Source organism: Phaseolus vulgaris, chromosome 8 (assembly GCF_051622355.1).
Source record: "Phaseolus vulgaris cultivar YP4 chromosome 8, ASM5162235v1, whole genome shotgun sequence".
NCBI lineage: Eukaryota > Viridiplantae > Streptophyta > Magnoliopsida > Fabales > Fabaceae > Phaseolus > Phaseolus vulgaris.
The window spans coordinates 43937108-43958923 of NC_143505.1; the positions used below are offsets into that span (position 1 = coordinate 43937108).

The following is a 21816-nucleotide window of genomic DNA, read 5'->3' on the forward strand; positions in this document are numbered from 1 at the left end:
AATCGAACACTTACCACCAGGCTGAAAACTATAGTTAATAATCAAGATATAACTCTTTCTAATTAAAAAATGTAGCAATCCAAGTGTCACAATTCAATTATGACTTGCTTTGTCACGGGACAATTAATGCTACCTGCAAGAATGCTAAGGAAAACAAAAATTGAGCAAGGAGAACATGGATCTAAAACAAAAACTTAATACTTTAAACACAAGTTTTGAAAAATTGAAAAAGAAAATGGTTCTGAAAAATGAAAGTATTGGAAAAATACCTGAAAGAGATGAAGATAACAACACCCTGTATGGTCTAACTATCTCAAAATGCTTCCCTGATAAAGGTTTTATCCCGATATGCCATAAATGGGAAATATATGGATTTTCTAGTGAGAAAATCAATGAGACCACATCATAAATTCGAGATTGGATACAAAGGGAAAACATACAATAAAACTCATAATCATACATACATTTCATTGTCTAGTAAAGTTTATCATATTGCTTCATCAAGTGGGAATCCGAGAAAGGAACCCAAAGATCTACTAATAAGAAATTATTTAATGATCTTTTTACCCAAATTATGTACTAAGAGTTGTTTGGACCCACACAAATTTGCATTTATAAATGGTAAAATTATGGTTTTGGAACAAATAGTTATTAAATAGGGGTTGAATAGAATCTTAAACTTTTTTTTTGTGTGAAGAAATTTCATGGTGGTAATGATTTAGGCATTTTGGAATATGTGGTTGAGTGTTTTCCTCTGGAATGCAAAAGAGAATAATCTTGAGAAAGAGTAGTATTCTCACATGTACTCCAAATCCATGGCTCAACTATTACATTTTGTTATTAATGAGGTTAAATAAATGTTCTAAATAATGAGGTTGATTGAGATTTATAACAAAACACGCTAGCTTCACTATACAATTTTTTTCACAACACAATTGACTTTTATCACATTATTTATTACCTAAATTATTTATTTTTCGTATAGTTTCTGAAAGTAGGATAAATTATCAAAGGATGACTAAAAATTAAGAAATAGACAAAATTAAAATTAATTTGGGATCCAATTACATTGTAGTCTATATAATTTTATTCCAGTCTATAACTACGTGATTATGTTAAGAGTGTTGAAAACTTGTGGTTAGAATATGCAATAATTTTGTAATTATTGGTTGGTTCTCTATATTATAAAGTAATTTAGTATTTTAATATCAGTTTGTGGATTCTTTCAAACATAATTTTTAAATAGTCTTTGGTCGAGGAAACTACACTAGGTAGTGATATATTCTTTGAACATGTTCACTTGCCCACTTATCGAGGATTGTAAATAGAACACCTTGGTCTTTGAGACCTGCAACCACTCCAAGACCTGAAGGACCAGACACTACTATCACAGGTCCATTCACCCAAATGCAACACCTTGTAAAGAGGTTCTGAAACATTGATGGCATGTTGAGACAAATGTCAAGCATTTTTGCTTTTGATTAAGAAAGTTTGACGTGTGTATGTTTGTGAAATAGTGTGTTGTGTTGTGAGCAATAGGCACCAAGACTGTGTTTAGTGGATTGATGGAAAGAGAGAAAAGATAGTTGAATGATATATAGCGATTTATGATTAAATAATAATAATAATAATTCAAAACATATATTATAAACCTTGAATGGTTTGAATAATTATATGGCGACACTATTAAAGGAGGTGCATAATGTCCTTTAATAGTGCTTCTTCGTGGAATTATTTCAACCCTTCATTTGAAATCAAAGACCATGTGTTGAAATTCTTCAAAATCCAATTTCAAATTAGAGATATTGACGTTGAAATTGCGATGTTAATTAGTTGAATTTGTTAAAGAAAGTTTTTACAGAAGAGACTGGTCCTTATTTTTTGGTCTCTTCCTCAAACTATTTGTCCGTTAATCATTCAAACCATTTTCCATGATAATAGCAGCAGTTAACATCCCATAGATGAATTCCCCTTTACTTCGACAGCAATCTAACCAGATTAGCATGAGTGTTAATTCCGTCCCTAGAGCCATAGTTAGGTTGGGTCGCCTTTCGGCGTGGGCTAATTCTTCCTGCACCCGATCATTTGTGACTGGTACCCAATTGTAAACAAGAAAAGACTAAACTGCCCTTAATTAACATTGACATTTGGTTAGTGAGAGATTTGCACCCAACTTTTTTCTCTTCTTCATTTCCGCAGTGAACCTTACGACGCAACACTTATTTTCGTCCGTCACAGCCACCGTCGCAGGCAGCACCGTCGAGGGAACACCACTGTCGCAGAGTAGAACCTCTGAGGCAGCGAAACCCAGGAGCGAACGTCGGAGAAAACAAAATAAATGTTGCGGATCAATTTATTCAGAAGTCATGTATGCCTGCGGATATATTCATCCGGAACTCATGTGTGCCTACCGGATATATTTATCCGAAATTCAACTTTGAATGCCGGATATATTTATCCAGAATTGATGGTTTGAGCTATGGATATTTTTATCCATAATACATTGTTTGACCTGCGAATAGTTTTGTCCGGAAGTTGGGACAAATGGAAACCTGCAGATGGTTTTGTCCGTAGTAAATACAATAGTTTCGAATGCCTACATCCATAATACAAAGTCCAGACTTTTGGACGATGATATCTGGGACCGCATCAGTTTGAACGAAAACAAAGGGGTTGCATAAAGTTTGGAGTGATCTGAAGAATATAGAAGCATAAGGAACTGGCCAATAGTGCCAATGCAGTGCATAGTTTTAAGGAACACAGGGATAATGTTTTTGGGTTTTGGACTGTGTAGGCTACCAAAGGGGTTGCATAATGTCTGACCACAACCACACTAAAAACACTTCTTCAGCAATGAAGTTACTCTGCACCTCACCATTCAATGTTTTCAAAATTGAAGAAGACAATTCCATGCATTCCGAATATTTTCAACACATTCCATGCATTCTGGATATTTTCATCCGTAACACATTCCATGCATTCCGGATATTTTCATCCATAGCACATTGCATGTCTTCCGGATATTTTTATCCGTAACACATTCCATGCATTCTGGATATTTTCATCCGTAACACATTGCCTTCCGGATATTTTTATCTGTAACACATTTCATGCATTCCGGATATTTTCATCCGTAGCACATTCACCATTAAATATTTTCAAAAGTGAAGAAGGCAAGGGCATAATAGGATTTTTAAAAAAACGTCGGGTGTCAGTCACAATTGATCGGGTGCAGGAAGCAATTGCCTTCAGCGTGACAAGTGATGATGGGCTCCAAAGAAAAGATTTAACTTGCGGACTATCTCTTCCTGCACCTCCATATCTTCTTCTGCCACCTCCATACACAACATCAAAATACATTTTTATCCTTCTTTTGTTACCCCCCATAGAGTAGTTTCCAGATTATGTAATCCAGAAATTCATTTGAAAAAAGACTTTTCGATTACATAATCCGTAAGCTAAATAAGATTTTTGAATTATGTAATCCGGAAAGTAATCATGCATCTGAAAAAAGGCTTCCGAATTATGTAATCCAGAAGCTAATTACAAATTTGAAAAATGTCTTCCGGATTATCTAATCCAGAATATTATAGAGGAGCATTTTTGGAAATTCGAAAATTTATGGAGGTGAGAGAAGAAGGTATGAAGGTGCAGGAAGAAATAGTCTGACTTGTGAATAGAGTAGAAATAGAAAAACTAATCAAACTCAAGTTGCAATTACACACAAAATAATGTACTACCTCATTTGACATTTTAACCGCTAGGTTGTTCAAAAGGGCATATTCGTAATATCTACATCATATTATAATATAGTACTATACAAGCTTAAACTAGACATGATTATAAAAAAGGATCCATCATTTGAAAGACAAGGATGATAAGAGTTTCAAGGCAACCTATTTCAAAATTGTAAGCACTTCCAGAAACATCTCCTGCATTAGCTCCCTGTCAGCATGTTGGAAAAAGGTATTTATTTCATCTCTAACATCATATATCTTACCAAAATCAAATAAGAATGTGAAGCACCCTTTCTTTAAGTTTTGTAACTGGTAAAGCCAAGCGTCCTTTAGCCTCTCCAGAACATTTCCTGAGTTAAGATCTTCTAGTAGGCTTTCCTCACAGGCATCTTTGAGATCACCAATCTCATATTTATTGGCTGCTGCAAGCAATGGAAGCCTGTGGTTCCAGAAATCTTCTTGTTTAATAGTACCGTACAGGTAACTTAGAAGGGACTTGCAGGATTCTTCAGACATATCTTCCATGTGGATCGTAGATGTATCTTCTTCATCACCATTCTGAAGATACAAGCCATGGAACACTGTAGAACTAGCAGATAAAACTGCCTTGTGAGCCTTCAGAGTACCATCTGCAGTGATGATGGTGAGGTCAGCATGTATAGACTCGTCAAGCATGCGAGACAGGCATCGAAGAGTGCTTTGAGCTGCAACAGTTTGCAGTTTTCCATCAGATGGCCATATAGATCTGGTTACTCCACCCTGTTGTTCAAAAGAATTGATCAAAGGTTATAAAAGCAACAATCTATTACAGGTTCAAAGGGTCCCTCCCGACAATACTGATCAGAAAAAGAACATGTGCTTCTTAGTGCTTAGCAAGTAACTTACAGCAATATTTTACAAGCAAATGGATATTTAGAGGAAAAAACAAACACCATTATATTTAGGGATACACTATAAAATTACGTATTCACATCAATATCATATAAATATAGTAATGATTACAAAAATTAGGGACTCACATTGCCAGGGCAGGCCTTCAGGTCAAGAAATTCAACATCAACAACAAAGCGTCCTAGGAATGCAGTATCAACAGGCCAGACAAAGTCGTCACTTGTTCTAAGCACCCTTTCATGAACTGAACATTAAGCACATACAAGTTATGAGATAACCTGTGTCAGCATTTCAATATACAATCGTGAAGTTGGTAAAGGTAAATGTAATTTTAATCTTCACAGTTGCCATTTTGAGGTGGTGATGCAAATTAAGTTCTATTTCTTGTAGGTAAACAGACGTGACGAGTGCATGTGTAGAAAAGCAGATACCATAATCAGAATTTACCCTCATTGCAAACACCATGCTTATGGGGATAAAACTTTCAGATACCATAATCAGAATTTAGCCCTCATCATACAAAAAATTAGGAAGCAAACATCAAGCTTACGGGGATAAAACTTCCATAACCAAAATCACTTTTTTGCTACAGGCACTTTATCGTAATTATCTGTGTTTTGGGTCATATAAGCCCTTATTTAAAAGGTTTGTACTAAGTAACTACAGATTATGTGATCACAATACAACACAAAAATTGTGTAACTATTATAGGTAGTTAATGTGTAACTAGACCATTTTTCCAGACTTGACAACTCCAAGTAGCCAATTCCTTCTTTTTCCAATGACTATTGATTAAAATTTAAACTCAAATGATAAAAGTAAAACAATCCTTTTGGAGATTTGGAAACTACTACCAATGCAGAATAATCCTTGTTGGAATATGAAATTGATAGTCACGCAATTGGAGAACCCTCCAAGTAAAAGCTAGTTGTCAAGCGAGAGAACCCAATCACTTATCTACTCCACCAAGCATCCAAACCGCACCAATAAAGGATTCTACTCAGCATCCCATACAACATAATGCGAGACTAAGACACCTTAAATACCAAATTCTCTTCCAATAACCGCCTTTGAGAATCAAGGTCTCAATAAAGGCACTCTATGACACTTCACTCAACATGTTTTATCAATCCCACCAAGTGTAGCCCTTTCTAGAGACACTGAGAACAAACTCTAATACTAATTGATAAGTCCTGAAGCACTACATCAATCTTCTTTTGAGATTGTAGACTTTAAACCTAATACAACATCACAAAACGAGTTTGTAAAAGGAGGTTTGCTCGTGTTATCGAAAACCGGTTACGGCAGCACCATAGCGGAAAGCGGTGCAAATTTACAACTTGTTGCCACAACATGACGGTGGCGATGCAGGTTTGTCATGGCAGCCCATGGCGGCCACTTTTTGCATCACAAGATGCTAGCACTGAACGGAGATGGCAAAAAAGGCTAAGAGAAACCCTTACGTGTGCAGCAACGTGAGGCGCGAGAGCCATTCAAAAACGAAGGAGGTTGTGCAGTGGCGCGAGACCCATCAAAAAAAAGAAGGTTCACACAAGAAACTCTAATGTTCTTCTTTTGGGTTATCAGGCCAAATATTCATTTTGTTAAAAGGAATTGGTCCATACCCGTCCCAGTTCAAACGTTATAATTTAACCTGATACCCTATCCACATTTCACCAGCCTCTCTTTTCTTGTTCACTCCAGTTGTTGCTTGCCACTTGCACATGCTCACCGCCGCTAACGATCCCGTTGACGCCTATGTCGTCGTTGCCACTACTCTTGTTGCCGCCACTGCCACCATCGCTGATTGCAAGTGTTTTCCTTCTTTAAAAATACTTTTGTCCATTGGCAACCTTGGTCCTAATTTTTTTTTTCTTTTCCACTTCCACTATAATTATTTTTTGAAAATATACCTCTTTTCCAACAACAATAATGGCCAATGACCAAGAGACTTCAAGAACATCCCATAGAAATGACCCAGGCTGGAAACATTGTCATCTTATGGATGAAACAAACTAAATACAAATGTATGTAATTACTATGGGAAAGTTATGAAAGGAGAAACCCTAGAGCTAAAGAACATTTGGTGATAAAGAAGGACAATGTTGTTGCTTGTACCAAGACTCCAAAAAATGTGAGAGAAGAGCTTTGGAAATTATTTAAAGAAAAAGTAGTCACCTCTTCCATCAATCCATGCAAGTTATGATAATAATGAGAAGATGATGTTGAAATTTCCAAGCTAGTAATGATAAGGGGAGAAATAGTGGTGGAAAAAAAGGACCAACGAATATGTTTTGTAGAAATCCAAGTGTTGCAATAGAGAAGAAAAATAAAGAAAAGCTAAGGAAAGCTAATTTAAAAGAAGTATGTGGCAAAATTTTAAAGGCATCAATTCATCAACATATTACTCAATTTTGGTACCAAACAGACTTGTCATTCAACCTTGTAAAGATTGAAAAGTTTTCAAAATATGATTAATGTTATAGGTGCTTATGGACCTATTTTGTCAGCTCTTATCATAAAATTAGAGTTTTACTTCTCAACAAGGAGATTGACTACACTGAAAAGTTGTTGAAAGATCACAAATAGCAGTGGAGCAAACATGGACTGACCAGAAGCAATGATGTTTGATTAACTTTTTTTGTGAGCTCCCCTACAGGGACAATGTTTGTCAAGTCGATTGATGGTTCTAAATTTGTAAAGGCATAGGAAAAGCTCTTTGAGTGGAGGAGATTGGAGAAGAAAATGTTATTCAAGTTATCACAGATAATAGAATCAATTATGTGTTGGCTGATAAATTATTGGAAGAAAAAAGACCTCATCTCTATTGGACTCCTTGTGTTGCCCATTGTATAGATTTGATGCTTGAAAACATTGAAAAGCTTCCTTTGATAAAGAAGACAATTCAAAGAGAAGTTAATTTGATTGACTTTATCTATAGCCATTACCTCAAGTTTATTGAGACAATTTACAAATAAGAGGGAACTGGTAACACATGCGGTTACAAGGTTTGCTACCTCTTATTTATCATTACAAAGGTTGCATCAAGAGAATGGAAATTTTAGAAAGATGTTCACTTCAGATGAATGGAGCAAGAACAAGTTGTTTAAGGAAGCTAAGGGGAGGGAAGCTACAAAAATTGTTCTTATGCCTTCATTTTGGAATGTCGTATTTACTCTCAAAGTCATGACTCATTTTGTTCAAGTACTTTGTCTGCTGGATGGGGAAAGAAAATCAATTATGGCCTATATATATGAAGCAATGGAGAAAGCAAAGGAAACAATAATGAAGTTATTCAATAACAATGAAAGTAAATACAAGGATGTATTTACAATCATTGATAATAGATGAACATGCCAACTTCATCGCCCCTTGCATGCGACTGGTCACTATTTGACCCCAGAGTTTTATTATTCCAACCTGGAAATGGAATATGATTTAAGAGCTTCCAAATGATTACATACTTGCTTCAAGACGTTGGTGCCAAGTAAAGAAGTGCAAAAAAAAAAAATTAACTGAGTTGCCTCTTTATCAGAGTGGGAGTAGACTATGAAGACCATAGCCCTAAGTGAGACACTTAAACAATTTCTAAATTGCGTTAATGGTTACTTTGAGACCTACTTTCTTTGCTTTTAAATCTCGATGGTGGAAGAATTATAGGCACACAACTCCCAACTTACAAAAGCTAGCAATCAAGATTTTATGTTTGAGATGTAGTTCATCGAGATGTGAGCGCAATTTGAGTGTATTTGAGCAAGTGATAATTATTGTTCATGACAAGACTCATTTCATTAGTATCTTTTTTTGTAGAATGTAGAAAAAATTAATTCACATTTTACTTATTCATAATGCAGATTCATTAAAAAAAAGGAATAGGTTGGAGCACATAAAGTTTCCCGATTTGGTTTACATAAAATATAACGAACAATTTGCTCAAAGATACAAAATTAGGAATGGAAAATGGACCCTATTGTATTGAATGACATTGATGAGTGCAAGGAGTGGTTAGTGGGACAAGTAGATGATGATAATGATAATGATAATGAAGAAGGGGAAATGAGTAGGTTTTTTATGATGATCTCACTCTTAATTGGGCTACTGAAGCTTCACATGTTGGAGAACCAATAATTTATACAAGGAGACAAGCAACCAATAAAAAAAGGAACCATTAAGTGGTGGTATTGTTATTGGATCTTCCTATTACAATTATATTTTTTAAAATTATCTATATGTATATATTGTACCTTTTTTACCACAATGTTTCTGCCATAACCCGTTATGGTTTCTGTTATAAATTCATAAAAGATTTTTGAGATACCTCATATTTTCCGTTATCTGATAGCGATAACACCGATGTTTTCATCCACTTATTGTTAGTCTTGAAGAATTGAAGAGGCTCAAGCCCTAAAGAGAGGATGTTTTGATGATGAAGAATGAAGATAAAGATGTTGTAGATGTGTTTAGAATGTTTTAGCTTTTGTGTAATTGTTATCTAAGTCATTCACAAAAAGGTATTTAGAAGTCAAGCATTCAGCCATCTTAATTTGGGTTTTGAAATATGAAAAAGGTTTAAGAACATTGTAACCAATTATCTCTCTTTTGATTGATTAAAGCAAAAAGTTGGAAAATCCTGGTTAAGTGATTTAACATATTATCTCACTTTTTAACCGATCAAACCAAAAGATTTAACACATTATCTTACTTTTCAACAGATTAATCCTTAGAGTTGTGAAAACCTATTTTAGTCATTTAATTGATTAACACTTTAATCGATTAAAATGGAAGTTGTTATAACTGTCTTTCAAAGAAAAATCAATTAAAAGTGTCGGATTCAGTTTTAATTTGTGATTCCAAAACTTTATAAATAGAGCACTTGGCTCAATGTTTTTATATAGATTTTAAGAGGATTGATGTATAATTTGAAACAATATAATTTGAGTTTTTCAAAGAGTTTCTTTCACTCAATTTGGGCTTTCAAGATTTGATTATCAAAGGTTGTGTTGTTGAATCTTCTACATGCTTTTGTTGTGAACAAGATGGGTAAACTCTTTCTTATTATTTTTGCTAGATTGTTCTAGTAGTGTTTTGTAATTGTGTTCTTGCTGGAGCGTTTCATGTGTTTGTTTTGATGTTGTTAACAAGAGTTGATAAGCCATATATCCTTTTGGGAAATAAAGAGTTGATAAAGGTTGGGATCCTCTTGATATTGGTCAAGAGTTAATAGGCATATATCCTCTTTGTGGGCAAAAATTAATAGAGGTTGATATCCTCTTGAGTGTGCTCAAGAGTGAATTGTTGTTTTGTTGAGTTTGTAATAGCGGATTGCTTTATACAAACTTGATTTAACAGTGGAACTAACGATTCTAAGGTTGAATAGTTGAGACTGGATGTAGGATCGGTGGATGTGAACCAGTATAAATCTTCTTGTGTTTTCTTGCACTTGCTTTAACTTCTTTAATTGTGCAGCTATCAATCTTGTAACTATCTTGTATTAATCTTGTATCAATCTTGATTCACAAAGTTAATTGCATTATGGTTTTTTATTGAAATTATTTTAAAAGAAAATTAAATAATAGAAACCTCTTGTGTTGCAACATATTCTTGAATCAGTCTTGTTTCTTTAATAATTGCATTCTTAATTTAAGTGTTAAAACGGTTTTGAAATAGAATTTCAAGAAAGTGTGATTTTTAGAAAAATATTTTAAAACCAATTCACCTCCCTCTTGGTTTAATCAAGTCATTCTCTTTTCTTAACACTTATAAGTTATAATTTAGTCTCTAGTCGATGTAAAATCTCCAACATATCCCCTCACATCAGAGACTAGACAACTTGAGCATGGGATTAGATATTTGTAAGTGGTCCAATACAAAATGAATTTAGGCCTAATTCAACCTCAAGATCTCCAATACTTGTTAAAAACTAATTTTCAAAGAGAACTAAGATATTTAAGTACTCCACCAAAACACCCTTCTTTTATAATAACCACATTATTTCCAAGTTTGCTCTTCTCCAATCTCAGCTTTTCTCTGTGATTAAAAATTTTGTTTCTGATTTTATAATCAAATTAGGAATCGATTGGATCTTTATTTGATAATTAGATAGAGATTAAATTGAATGATACTTTGATTTAATTCGTATGACCAATTTAGTTGATTAATTGTTCAAACTTGGATCTAAATCTTTAAGATAAGTATGGAAGAGGATTGTTTGGTTCTTGAATATGTGGATTGATTTGTTCTCATCTTCTTGATTTTCACTTTTGATTACTATTCGCATTTTGAATTTATGTTTCACGGTTCTAAATCCTTAAACCCCCAACTTTAATTTTCACGAAAAAATACTAAAGATTGAATACAATATATGTGTCCTTTGAGAATTGATCTAGGTTGTGCTATATATTGTAAATTGATAGGATCCCAAAAAGAAATACCGAGATTCACTCCAAGAACACACAAGAAGAATGAATAGCTCTCTGTTTTATTATTCCAACACGGTACAAAACAACCAGAACATTGACAAAGGAAACAATGATTCCTTTCACACAGGTCTTATCCTGTCACCAAATCTGACATACAAAAATCATACCCCCTTCCCTTACCGGATTGGTCTTTATTTAAAGACCAACCATAACCAACTAACTAACCAACCCCCTTATCCTTTATTCTTAACTTTCCTCCTATAATACACCTTCCATGTACTGTCCTTATTTTATGTCCTAACACAATTTAAAGAAACTTAGACTCTTTGATTTCAACAACGACATTGAACATCAAACATATGTTTTAAGACTCCACGACAAAATGGAGTTGCAAAAAGGAAAAATCGTCATCTCCTTAAAAGTAGCTAGGGCATTTTTTTTCTATATGTTTGTTCCAAAAACATAACGGAGAGATGTTGTGTTCATTGCCACATATCTCATCAACAGGTTATGGACTCGTGTCTTAAATGGCATCAATCTATTGAGTCTCTATTTGTTTTGTTCACTTTTCTCCCTTAGTTTCAAGTTTACCGTGTCGAGCCTTTGGTTGTGTTGTTTCTGTTCACTCTCATAATCCTAATCGCAGTAAATTAGATCCTAGAGCTCTTAAATGTATCTTTATTAGTTATCCTTCAAACAAAAAGGGATACAAATGTTATCACCCTCAGAGTCATCGTGTCTTTATCACAATGGATGTCACTTTTCTTGAAACAAAATAATTTTTTGTCAATCCATTCACTTCAAGGGAAGGAAGCACTTGAAGCGGAGTATCTCTCTTGGTCATTACCATATATGTCTTTGCAGGATGTTCAAGAATTAAGTGATGAAGTCACTACAAGTGGGACCAAGTGATATTAAAGATGAAGAAGACAAATTCTTTGGAAAAAATATCAAAGGCAACCCCACTTTGACTCCTGAACAAGAAGAGTTGTCTGACTCGAAGATGAGGAACCCTAAAGGTAATAGTGAAGAGGTAAGTGTTATTGAGAATTTACCCATTGCATTAAGAAAGGGAAAAAGATTGTGTTAAATATCCTATTTATCATTATGTATGCACTAACAATCTGACATCGAATTGCCATTGATGTGATGAAAATTCCTACCTTAGTCCAAGAAGCCATGAGAAGCAAACATTGGACTCAAGCAATGAGAGAAGATATGGATGCATTAAAAAGAAACTCAACATGGGAGATTGTAAGGTACATATGGATATTTACAATAAAACATAAGGCAAATGGGTTTGTTGACAGGTATAAAGCTAGATTGGTTACAAAGGGGTACACTCAAACATATGGAATTGACTATGAGGAAGCGTTTTCTCCTCTAACAAAGATGAATGTAGTTTGACTTGTTCTTGCTCTAGCAACTCATTTTGGATGGAACTTGCATATGCTAGATATGAAGAATGATTTTCTTCATGGAGATTTAGAATAAGTGTATATGGAGATTCTACCCAGATTTAAAGCTCATAATGGAAGGAATAAGATTTAACTCTTAAAGAAAGCCTTATATGGACTTGAACAATCTTCAAGAGCATGGTTTGGGAGATTTACAAAAGCAATGGTTTCCTAAGGATATAAGCAAAGCCAAAGGACATCATACTTTATTCATAAAACACTCCAATATAGGTAAATTTACACTATTGTTGCTCTATGTAAATGATATAATTATTGCAAGAGATGATGAAACAGAGATATTGGCTTTAAAGGAAAATTTGCAGCCCAGTTTGAGATGAAAGATCAAGGAAAATTAAGTATTTCCTAGTAAAGTTACTTATTAAAACAAAATGATTTTCGTCTCAAAAAAAATATATGTTCTTGATCTCTTCAAAGAAACCGGTTATATGGGATGTAGATCCTCATAAGTTCCTATTGAACAAAATCATAAAATTGGAAGTGAAAAGAGCTCTTCTATAGTAAGAGATTGCTAGGAAAACTCATTTATTTATCACATATGAGACCAAACATTGCTTACGCAGATAGTGTGGTTAGTCAATTTATGCATTATCTAAGAGAAAGACATACACAAGTTGTTGAAAAAAAAATAGTACTTGAAATCAAGCCCAAAAAAGGAACTACTACTCAGAAAAGAAAAAAAAAAGACACTTTGACTCTATAGATATATACTGATGCAAATTATGCAGGTTCCATTACTCACAAAAAAATCTACCTCTGCGTATTGTATGTTTCAGGGAGAAAATTTGGTCACCGAAAGAGTAAAAAATAAGATAGAATATCTCGTTCAAGTGCAAAAGCTTAATTCCAAACCCTTATTCAAGGTGTGTGTGTGTGTGAAATATGCTCTCAACATTGTAGAAGAAACAGGGATGATAAATGCTAAGCATAGAGACACCAATGGACCCAAGTGTGAAACTTGTATCTGGCCAAGGAAAACAATAATTTGATCTTGGGAGATACAAAAGATTATTTGGTAAGCTAAATTACTTCACTATGACTCGTCTTGACATCGCCTTAACAATAAGCATAGTAAGACAACTTTTAAATTTTTATTCTCAAGACCATTGGAATGCAATCGTACAAATCCTAAAGTATATTACGAAGACTCTTGGAAAAGGTCTCATTAATGAAGATAAGGGAAATACTCAAATTGTTGGTTATTCTGACACTAACTAGGTAGGGTCATCAAGTAATAGACATGCCACTTCAGGGTTGTGTTCATGTTGGAGATAATTTAATATCGTGAAAAAGTAAGAAACAAAATGTCGGGACATGATTAAGTGGAGAAGCATAATACAACACAATGAGATTAGTCACTTGATTATAAATGTTAAGCCTAGGAACATACCAATGGATCCAAGTCTCAAACTTGTGTCTAACCAAGGAAAATTGTATTTTGGTCCTGGGAGATTCAAAAGATTAGTTGGTACGCTAAATCACTTTATTATGTCTCGTCACGACAGCACCTTTGCAATTAGTGTAGGAAGTCAACTTTTAAGCTCTCGTGCTCAATACCATTAGAATGTAGTCGTATGGATCCTAAAGTATAGTAAGAAGGCTCCTGAAAAAGGTTTCATTAATGAAGATAAGCAAAATACTAAAATTTGGCTATTCTAACACTAACTAGGTAGGCACATCAAGTGATAGACATTCCACTTCAAGGTACTATGTTCTTGTTGGAGGTAATTTAATATCGTGAAAAAATAAGAAACACTTGAAATGAATACAAAGAATAGAGAATAAATTAGAGAGCTTGATTACCCTCTCTTAGGTTCTCATATTTTTAATGACATTGGAAGTTTAGATACAATAAATGTGAGGAAAGAGAAAAGAATAAAATGAATTCAATTCAAGGTCCTCTCAAGGATTTTGTTAACACATTTGGACGTTGATAGTTGAATCCAACAAACTCATTGCAAATTTCTTTGGACAACTTTTCTCGAATAAAATGACAATCAATATCTATGTGTTTAGTCCTCACATAGAAGACTAGGTTGGAAGCAATGAGGAGAGCAACTTAGTTATTACAATACATTTTCATTTACTTAACCTCATAAAAATCTAATTCTTGGAGGAACTGTTTTACCTATACAAGCGCACAAGTCAGAGATATCATTGCCCTATTATACTAAACTTCAACAGTTGATCGAACAAATACATTTTGTTTCTTGCTTTTCCAAGAGATGATATTTCCTTCAATGAAAACACAATATCTTTTAGTAAAGTGTTTATCCATAGGAGAACCTGCCCAATCAGCATCACAGTATCCAGAGATTTGGGTATTCTCTTTACCTTCATAAAATAGACCTTGTCCTATGCAAACCTAGGAGCTTGCTCCATGTAGACCACTTCCTCTAGATTGTCATGCAAAAAAAGCACTCTTAATATCTAATTGATGAAGAGGTCAATGATGAATGGTTGTCATGGTAACAAAAAGTTTGACAATAGTCATTTTGGACACCAAAGAGAAAGTATCATTGTAGTCGAGCCCATAGTTGAGTACCAACTTGAAATGAATGCCAAAGAATAGAGAATAAATTAGAGAGCTTGTTTACCCTCTCTTAGGTTCTCATATTTATAATGACATTGGAATTTCAGATACAATGATTGTAAGGAAAAGAATAAGAAAAGTCATCTAGAAACTAGGTACAACACAAAGCACATTGCAGTTTATAATATTGCACATTATAGTCTATCTAAGACGACCTATTCTAACATAAACAAAATATTGTGGCCTGATCAAGTGGAGAAGTAGAATATAGCACAATGACATTAGTCACAGTGAGCTCATATAGCTAGCACAACTCCTCAAAGAGCTTAAATTTGAAGAAAGTTCAAAAATGCCCCTTGTATATGCCAACAATGCAACATTACACATTGTCTCCAAGACCAAACATATTGAGCTCGATTGTCATTTCATAAGAGAAAAACTAGAGTTTGGAGACATCACCATTGGATTTGTTAACTCTAATGAACAGATGGTTGACATATTCACCAAGTCTTCAAAAGCATCGATGATCGATTATATCTATAGCAAGTTGACCAAATACTATAATAAAGAATATCTAGATCATATATGTATTATTAGGAACATTTTTATTTATTTTTTACATCATATCTTTTTTATTTGAGGATATCAAATCTTCTCTATTTATTCTATTAATTACGTTGTTTCATATGCACATGGTTTCAACTCAATGTTAAACTCTTTCCTAGAGTTTAACATTACATCTTTTATCTTGGGAGTCTCAACTTACTTAACCAAGGACTCGGGTTTTTTATAATAGCCAACAATAATAACAATTGAGTAACGAGAAGCAGAATCTAAAATCTTAGTCTACAAGTATAATCTCCTTCAAATATTCCGTTATATCTCCTTGCATTCAACATCCCTAACTTCCGTCTCTTTCACTCACAAACCATACAAACACACGTGGATACTCACATGACATGGGATCAAATATTTTCGCATGATTAATAAAGTCTCCCTATTTCAATATGAAGATTTTGTTTGGCGCCCAAAATATCTTCAGCCAAGAGCCACGTATCAGTGACTAATTCTCTCGGTCCGAAAACCCATTTAAGAAGCTGCCTTCTCCCAACATACGTTATTCCAAACACACCGACATGGAAATATATTGAACCACTCAGTATCTGAATATTAAGATATTTGGGGTACCAAGGGTATCTTCAGCCGACAGTCAAATAGTAATCTTTCATATCAGAGAATGATTCCTCCAGGTATGAAAAACTCATCTAAGAAACTACCTTCTCCCAACTGATGTTATTTCATAGACACTTTGAAAATCGATTGAACCACTAGCCACATAAATTTGTTATTTGACAACCATATCGCACACCATGTTGGTCTAAACATTAAGATATAATAACAGAAAACCAAAACCCCAATCCAGAACCTTGGCTATAAAAGAAGAAAGGGAACAAGGGAATAGCAGTGTGATACAGACCAGGGGAGATGTAAAATTTGCGGGTAGGGCCCGAGTTGTTGGAGACTCGTAGTATGAAGCGAGCAACAGGTGGCTGTTCCTTAGAAAGCCGAGAAGGCTCAGGAAAGATGTGTATGTAGAGGTACCTATTCCGTTCTATGGAAATGTACCTGGGAATAATAGACAAATAATCAAACACCATACATGCATAGACGATAACAATTCAGGCACAATCACTCACAACACAAGGCACTAATCAAAGTAGTAGTAGTATAGAGGTGTGTGATGTGATGTTTGTACCAGTTCCAAATTCCGAGCTTGAAAGGGTCGGATTTTTTGTAGGAGCAGGGTCCGAAGTTGTCGATTCTCCATTGGGCTAATCGGGAAATGGTTTCCACCTTGGAATCGGCCATGTTGTTGAGAGGCTATGGGTGTTGGGAAAGCGCCTAGAAGGAAGAAGACTGGAGAACCGAGAGAGGTTTGTAGCGTTTGACAGCGCGTGATTGATTGTTAAGACTAATCACTGGGTTTAGTTTATTTTTTCCTAACCTGTTTGCTTCTATAAATGTACTGTTCAAGAGGAAGAATGTAAGTGGATATGTATGGTTTGGATCAAGGGATGTGTAAGGAAGTGAAGGAGAAAATATACATGTGAACAGTAAATATCTTTTTCCCTCAAAATAAAGGAATGTAGAGGGAAAGTCATGTCAGCATCCCTTATTTCCAAATTTACGCTCATTTGAATGTATCAGAATGCTTCATTTGAATATATTAGTATTTTAAAAAATTTATTGTACAATGTTTAATATATATATATATAATATTTAAAATGAAGAAACAAATCATAATAAATTTTAAAAAAGTTTTAAGTTTGTTTATTATTTTATAAAATATTATAAATCAGTGTAAAAAATATAGTTAAATAAAATCTTTCATTTATATATTAGTTATTAGGTAGATCAGGTGATACCTATTTTTCAAGTTCTAATCAGATATTTTATTAAATGTGGTTGGATTTAGTTTTTTTTTAAGAAAAGAATATACTATATCTAATTAAAATTGAAAATATTACCTGGGTTGGATCATGATCATCACCAAAAGATTATACTAAACATTTTTCATTTTTTTATACTAAATATTTAATTTATTTAATACAAAAAAAAATCCCTAAAAACAATCCATCACTTAAAATAATTTTATTCTAACATAAATTATTCATTAGAAACTGAAAATATAATTAATATATTTTCACGTATTTTTACATAATTTATTAATAAAAACTACACTTTATTATAAATATTAGTTATTAAATATATTTAACTAACACAAATATTTAATAAAACAAAATAATAATAATTAATTATTGAACTATATCGGATTATACTACTAATACGTTTTTATCCTTATATTTTATTATAATTTTTTATGAAATCCTTTTCTATGGTTAATTAAGTTATATTTTTGTTACTATTGTATTTTTTAGATTGTTTTATTGTGAGATTTTTTAATATTAAAAAATAGTAATTTTTTATTTATATAAGATGTGATTTATTTTTTAATTTTATAGTATATGTTTAATATTTAAAGAAATTATTTGAAATTCTGTTTTTATTTTTTATTTTTGTTATATTTATATTAATATATTTCTATATATAGTTTTTATGTTTATGAGTTATAATTTTTTATGAAATTTTTTTTTATTGTTAATTACGTTATATTTTTGTTGTTGTGGTATTTTTTATTTTTCATTTCTAGAGGGTTTTTAATATTAAAAAATAATATCTTTTTATTTATATAAGATTTGATTTATTTTTCAATTTTATTACTTGAAGTTCTGTTTTTATTTAATTTGTTGAATACATATTTTTTTTCTAATTATAGTTTTTATATTATACATATTTACATTTAACATATATTTTTTTAATTATCATTTTTAAATCTATGAAATGTGTGAAAGTTTTTCATTTTTAAACAAAAACAACTCATTTTATTATTAATTTTTTTAATAAGCAAGGGTTAATCTGTAAAGTAACATTTCACATCTTTAAAAAAAATTAAAATTTCCTCATAACCATAATATCACTCACAAACTCGCATAAACTTTCCTCACACATCCATCCTACCATACCCAAATCCAAACACCCTCACTTTCTTCACACTTTCACACATTCTTACACATCCACTCCTTCAAATCCTATATATTTTTTAAATTACATTCAATTCAAATCTAGAAACAGCTTTCAAATTATGTAATTTATAATATATTTAGATTAAGATTAACTTATGGATTATATAATTTGCTTATGGATTATATAACGTGGAAGTTAATCCATATTAAAAAAAAATTAAAAACTATGCAATCAAGAATTAATCTCAAATTAAAAAAAAAATGGGATTACATAATCCAAAAATTAATTTCTAATTTTTAAAAAAAAATTCAATGTGAATATAAACTACACCATAAATTTTATATATTTTAATTTTTTTTTCAAAATGACATTTTTAAAATACAAACACAACAAGAATGAAGCAGCCTGGAATAGATGGTGCTGCTTCCAAAACATGCTAATGGTGAACCCGTGAAATAGTTAGATAATTGATTAAAAAAATCAAAAAATTGCCTTAAAAAAAATGGAAAATAGACATAAAATAAACATAAATGGATGCAATCAAAATATTTTGTAATACAATTTTTTACTACCTTTTAAAAAAATTAACTTAAAATATGAAAAGATTACTTTTGACCATGAAAAAGTAAATTTTATTTACTTGAAAACTTATTATAATAATATAATAATATTTTTAATTAAAAAAAATTTAAATATAATTAATTTAAATATTTCTTATTTCTCATAAACTTAATAAATATTGATAAATATCATTGAAATTTTAATTTTAAGTATAACATGTTTTATTTTAATTTTTATTAGTATTTCCAATGTTATGAATCGATAAATTTAGGTTTCATTTTAGTTTTTATCATCATGAAATTATTTTTTAATACTATTTTATATATTATGTAATTATTATAATAAACATACCAAATTATTATAAAACTATTATAGCTCTATATTTTGATTTATAGAAAAAAAAAATGTTCATAAAGTCTTCTTTAGTGTTTTTAGTGGACTTAAATTGTATTTTAATAGATTAAAAACTGCAAAGATAACAATTGAACATACCAAATTGAATTTAAACGCAAATCAAGGATAACCTTTTCTATATCACTTAATCATACTTACAAATATGATCTAATACCAAGAGTTTGCCAAAAACATATAATTGGATTAAAACAGTTACGAAATTATGAATTAATATGTTGAAGAATTAGGCATATGCAATATCTAGAATAACAAGCTCATTTTTTTATTTATTGAACTTATCCGAGATTTAGTGAATATATATTAGTTTATTGTATTTTATCAACAAACACAATTATAAATATATTATGTCTTATTTTAATGTGTTTTGTTTTATAGTATTAATTTTATGGCACTAGTATTATCTTATTTTAAAGGTATTTTGTCAAGTTTCAATCCATAGTTAAGTAGTTGTTGGTTGAGTCAAAGTATTTGTGTAAAATAACTTTTAATAGCAATATTCTTAGCTTCTGTTATGGATAAGGTTAGACAAGATTGTTTCTTTTTATGCCAAGATATCAAACTATTTCTTAACATGTGAAAGGTTGTTATTTCTTAACATGTGAAAGGTTGTCCTTGTGCTTTTTTTTTGTCTAACTTGCACCCTATAAAAAATGAAAAATTAATTAAAGTTAAAGGGGGCATCACTTGGATACCATTAACTTGTTAATAGTTCCTTTTAGATACTTTAGGATTATTTTGGTTATTATGTAATGAGATCCATTTAGGCTGGACTGATATCTAGAACACATATAAACATTGAACATGATGCTAAGTCTACTAACAATCAAGTTGAGTAGCAATTCAATCAATTTGTACTTTGTAAAATCAAATGTTGTCCCTTTTCTCATCACTATCCAAACAACAATTTGTCAACATTGATTTAGAAAAAACCTTATAGTTTTTCCATCTCCAATTTTTCAATAAATCAAGACAATATTTGAATTTATTTATAAATGTCCCATGCTTTAGCTGCTTTACTTGGAGTCTTAAGAAGTATGATAGTTCTTCCATCATGATGTCTCAAATTATCCATGCATAGTTGATACAAACTCCTCACACAATATAATATTAGTGACAACAAAAATAATATCGTATTCACAAATTTTCTAATGAAGAAAATCTTATCAAGCTTTTGTTGGAGTTATGGTTCGTAAATTTGATTAATACAACCATTTCCATTAAGATTTTGAAGATTCATGAAGACCTAAAATTATTTTAGGTTATTTGTCTTGATTAGGATATTAATTTGTTAAAATAAAAGTTAATCAATTAATTTCAGTAGTAACTGAAATTAAGAGATGAAAATGTAGTTTTAATCCATTAAAACCGACAAATTGTATTATATAACTCTCTCATTTCAAAATCAATAAGCACAAAATCAAAATCATTCTTTACAAAATAATTTTACTTACTGAGAGAGAGCCTAAATTGAGCTAAAAGTTGTTCTTGAAGCTTTCTTTGTAAAATTTATGATCAATACCTTGATTTAAAGAAAAAATAGAGGTTCGCCTAGATTGTTCTTTTCTTTAATGTATTTCTAGGAGATAGTAATGTTATTTTCCGCTATTTAATTTTTAACCCTATGAAGAATTTGAGTTCCCCCATCATGCTCATTTCAAACTCACCCAACATCAACATAGAATAGTGTTTGCACATGTTTTCATTAATAGCACTGAAAATGATAAAATCAATGTAATTTTTTGTACAATAAGAAAGTCCTTATTACGTTATTTGAAATAAGATTTTATCAACCTTTCCTTTTACAAAACTATTTTTGAGAAGAAAGTTTGTTTAGTTTGTCATACCAACCTCTCCGAGTTTGTTTAAAACCATACAAAGTTTTCAATTTAAACATGTAGTTCAATTTTGATGGATCTTTAAAATCATGGGGTTATTTTACAAAGATTTCTTTAATAAAACCATTTAAGAAAGAACTTTTAACATCTATATGAAAAGGCTCTATATTTTTAAAAGCAACAAAGACTAATAAAGGCCTTATTACTTAAAGACAAACTACCTTCTTGTTGATACCTTAATTGATAGTAGCTTTGTGCTACCAATCTAGCTTTGTTTCTTACCACATTACCATCTTCATCTAACTTGTTTTGGAAGATTCATCATGTCCCAATCACACTTTGATATGGAAAAGGAGGAACTAAGGT

The 21816-nt window shown here is 31.9% G+C and overlaps 1 protein-coding gene and 1 pseudogene across 1 annotated transcript; one reads left to right on the plus strand and one right to left on the minus strand.

Annotated features, from left to right (window-relative positions):
- Positions 1–3717: 3717 nt before the first annotated feature.
- LOC137825490 (BTB/POZ domain-containing protein At1g21780) lies at positions 3718–17080 on the minus strand. The gene is made up of 4 exons (XM_068631159.2): positions 16812–17080; positions 16533–16681; positions 4757–4872; positions 3718–4496 (listed from the first exon to the last, which is right to left on the minus strand). Exons 1-4 carry the CDS (start codon positions 16922–16924, stop codon positions 3897–3899), a joined length of 978 nt encoding a protein of 325 aa, XP_068487260.1. The 5' UTR covers positions 16925–17080; the 3' UTR covers positions 3718–3896.
- Positions 7099–8147, plus strand: LOC150025593 (uncharacterized; annotated as a pseudogene).
- Positions 17081–21816: the final 4736 nt, after the last annotated feature.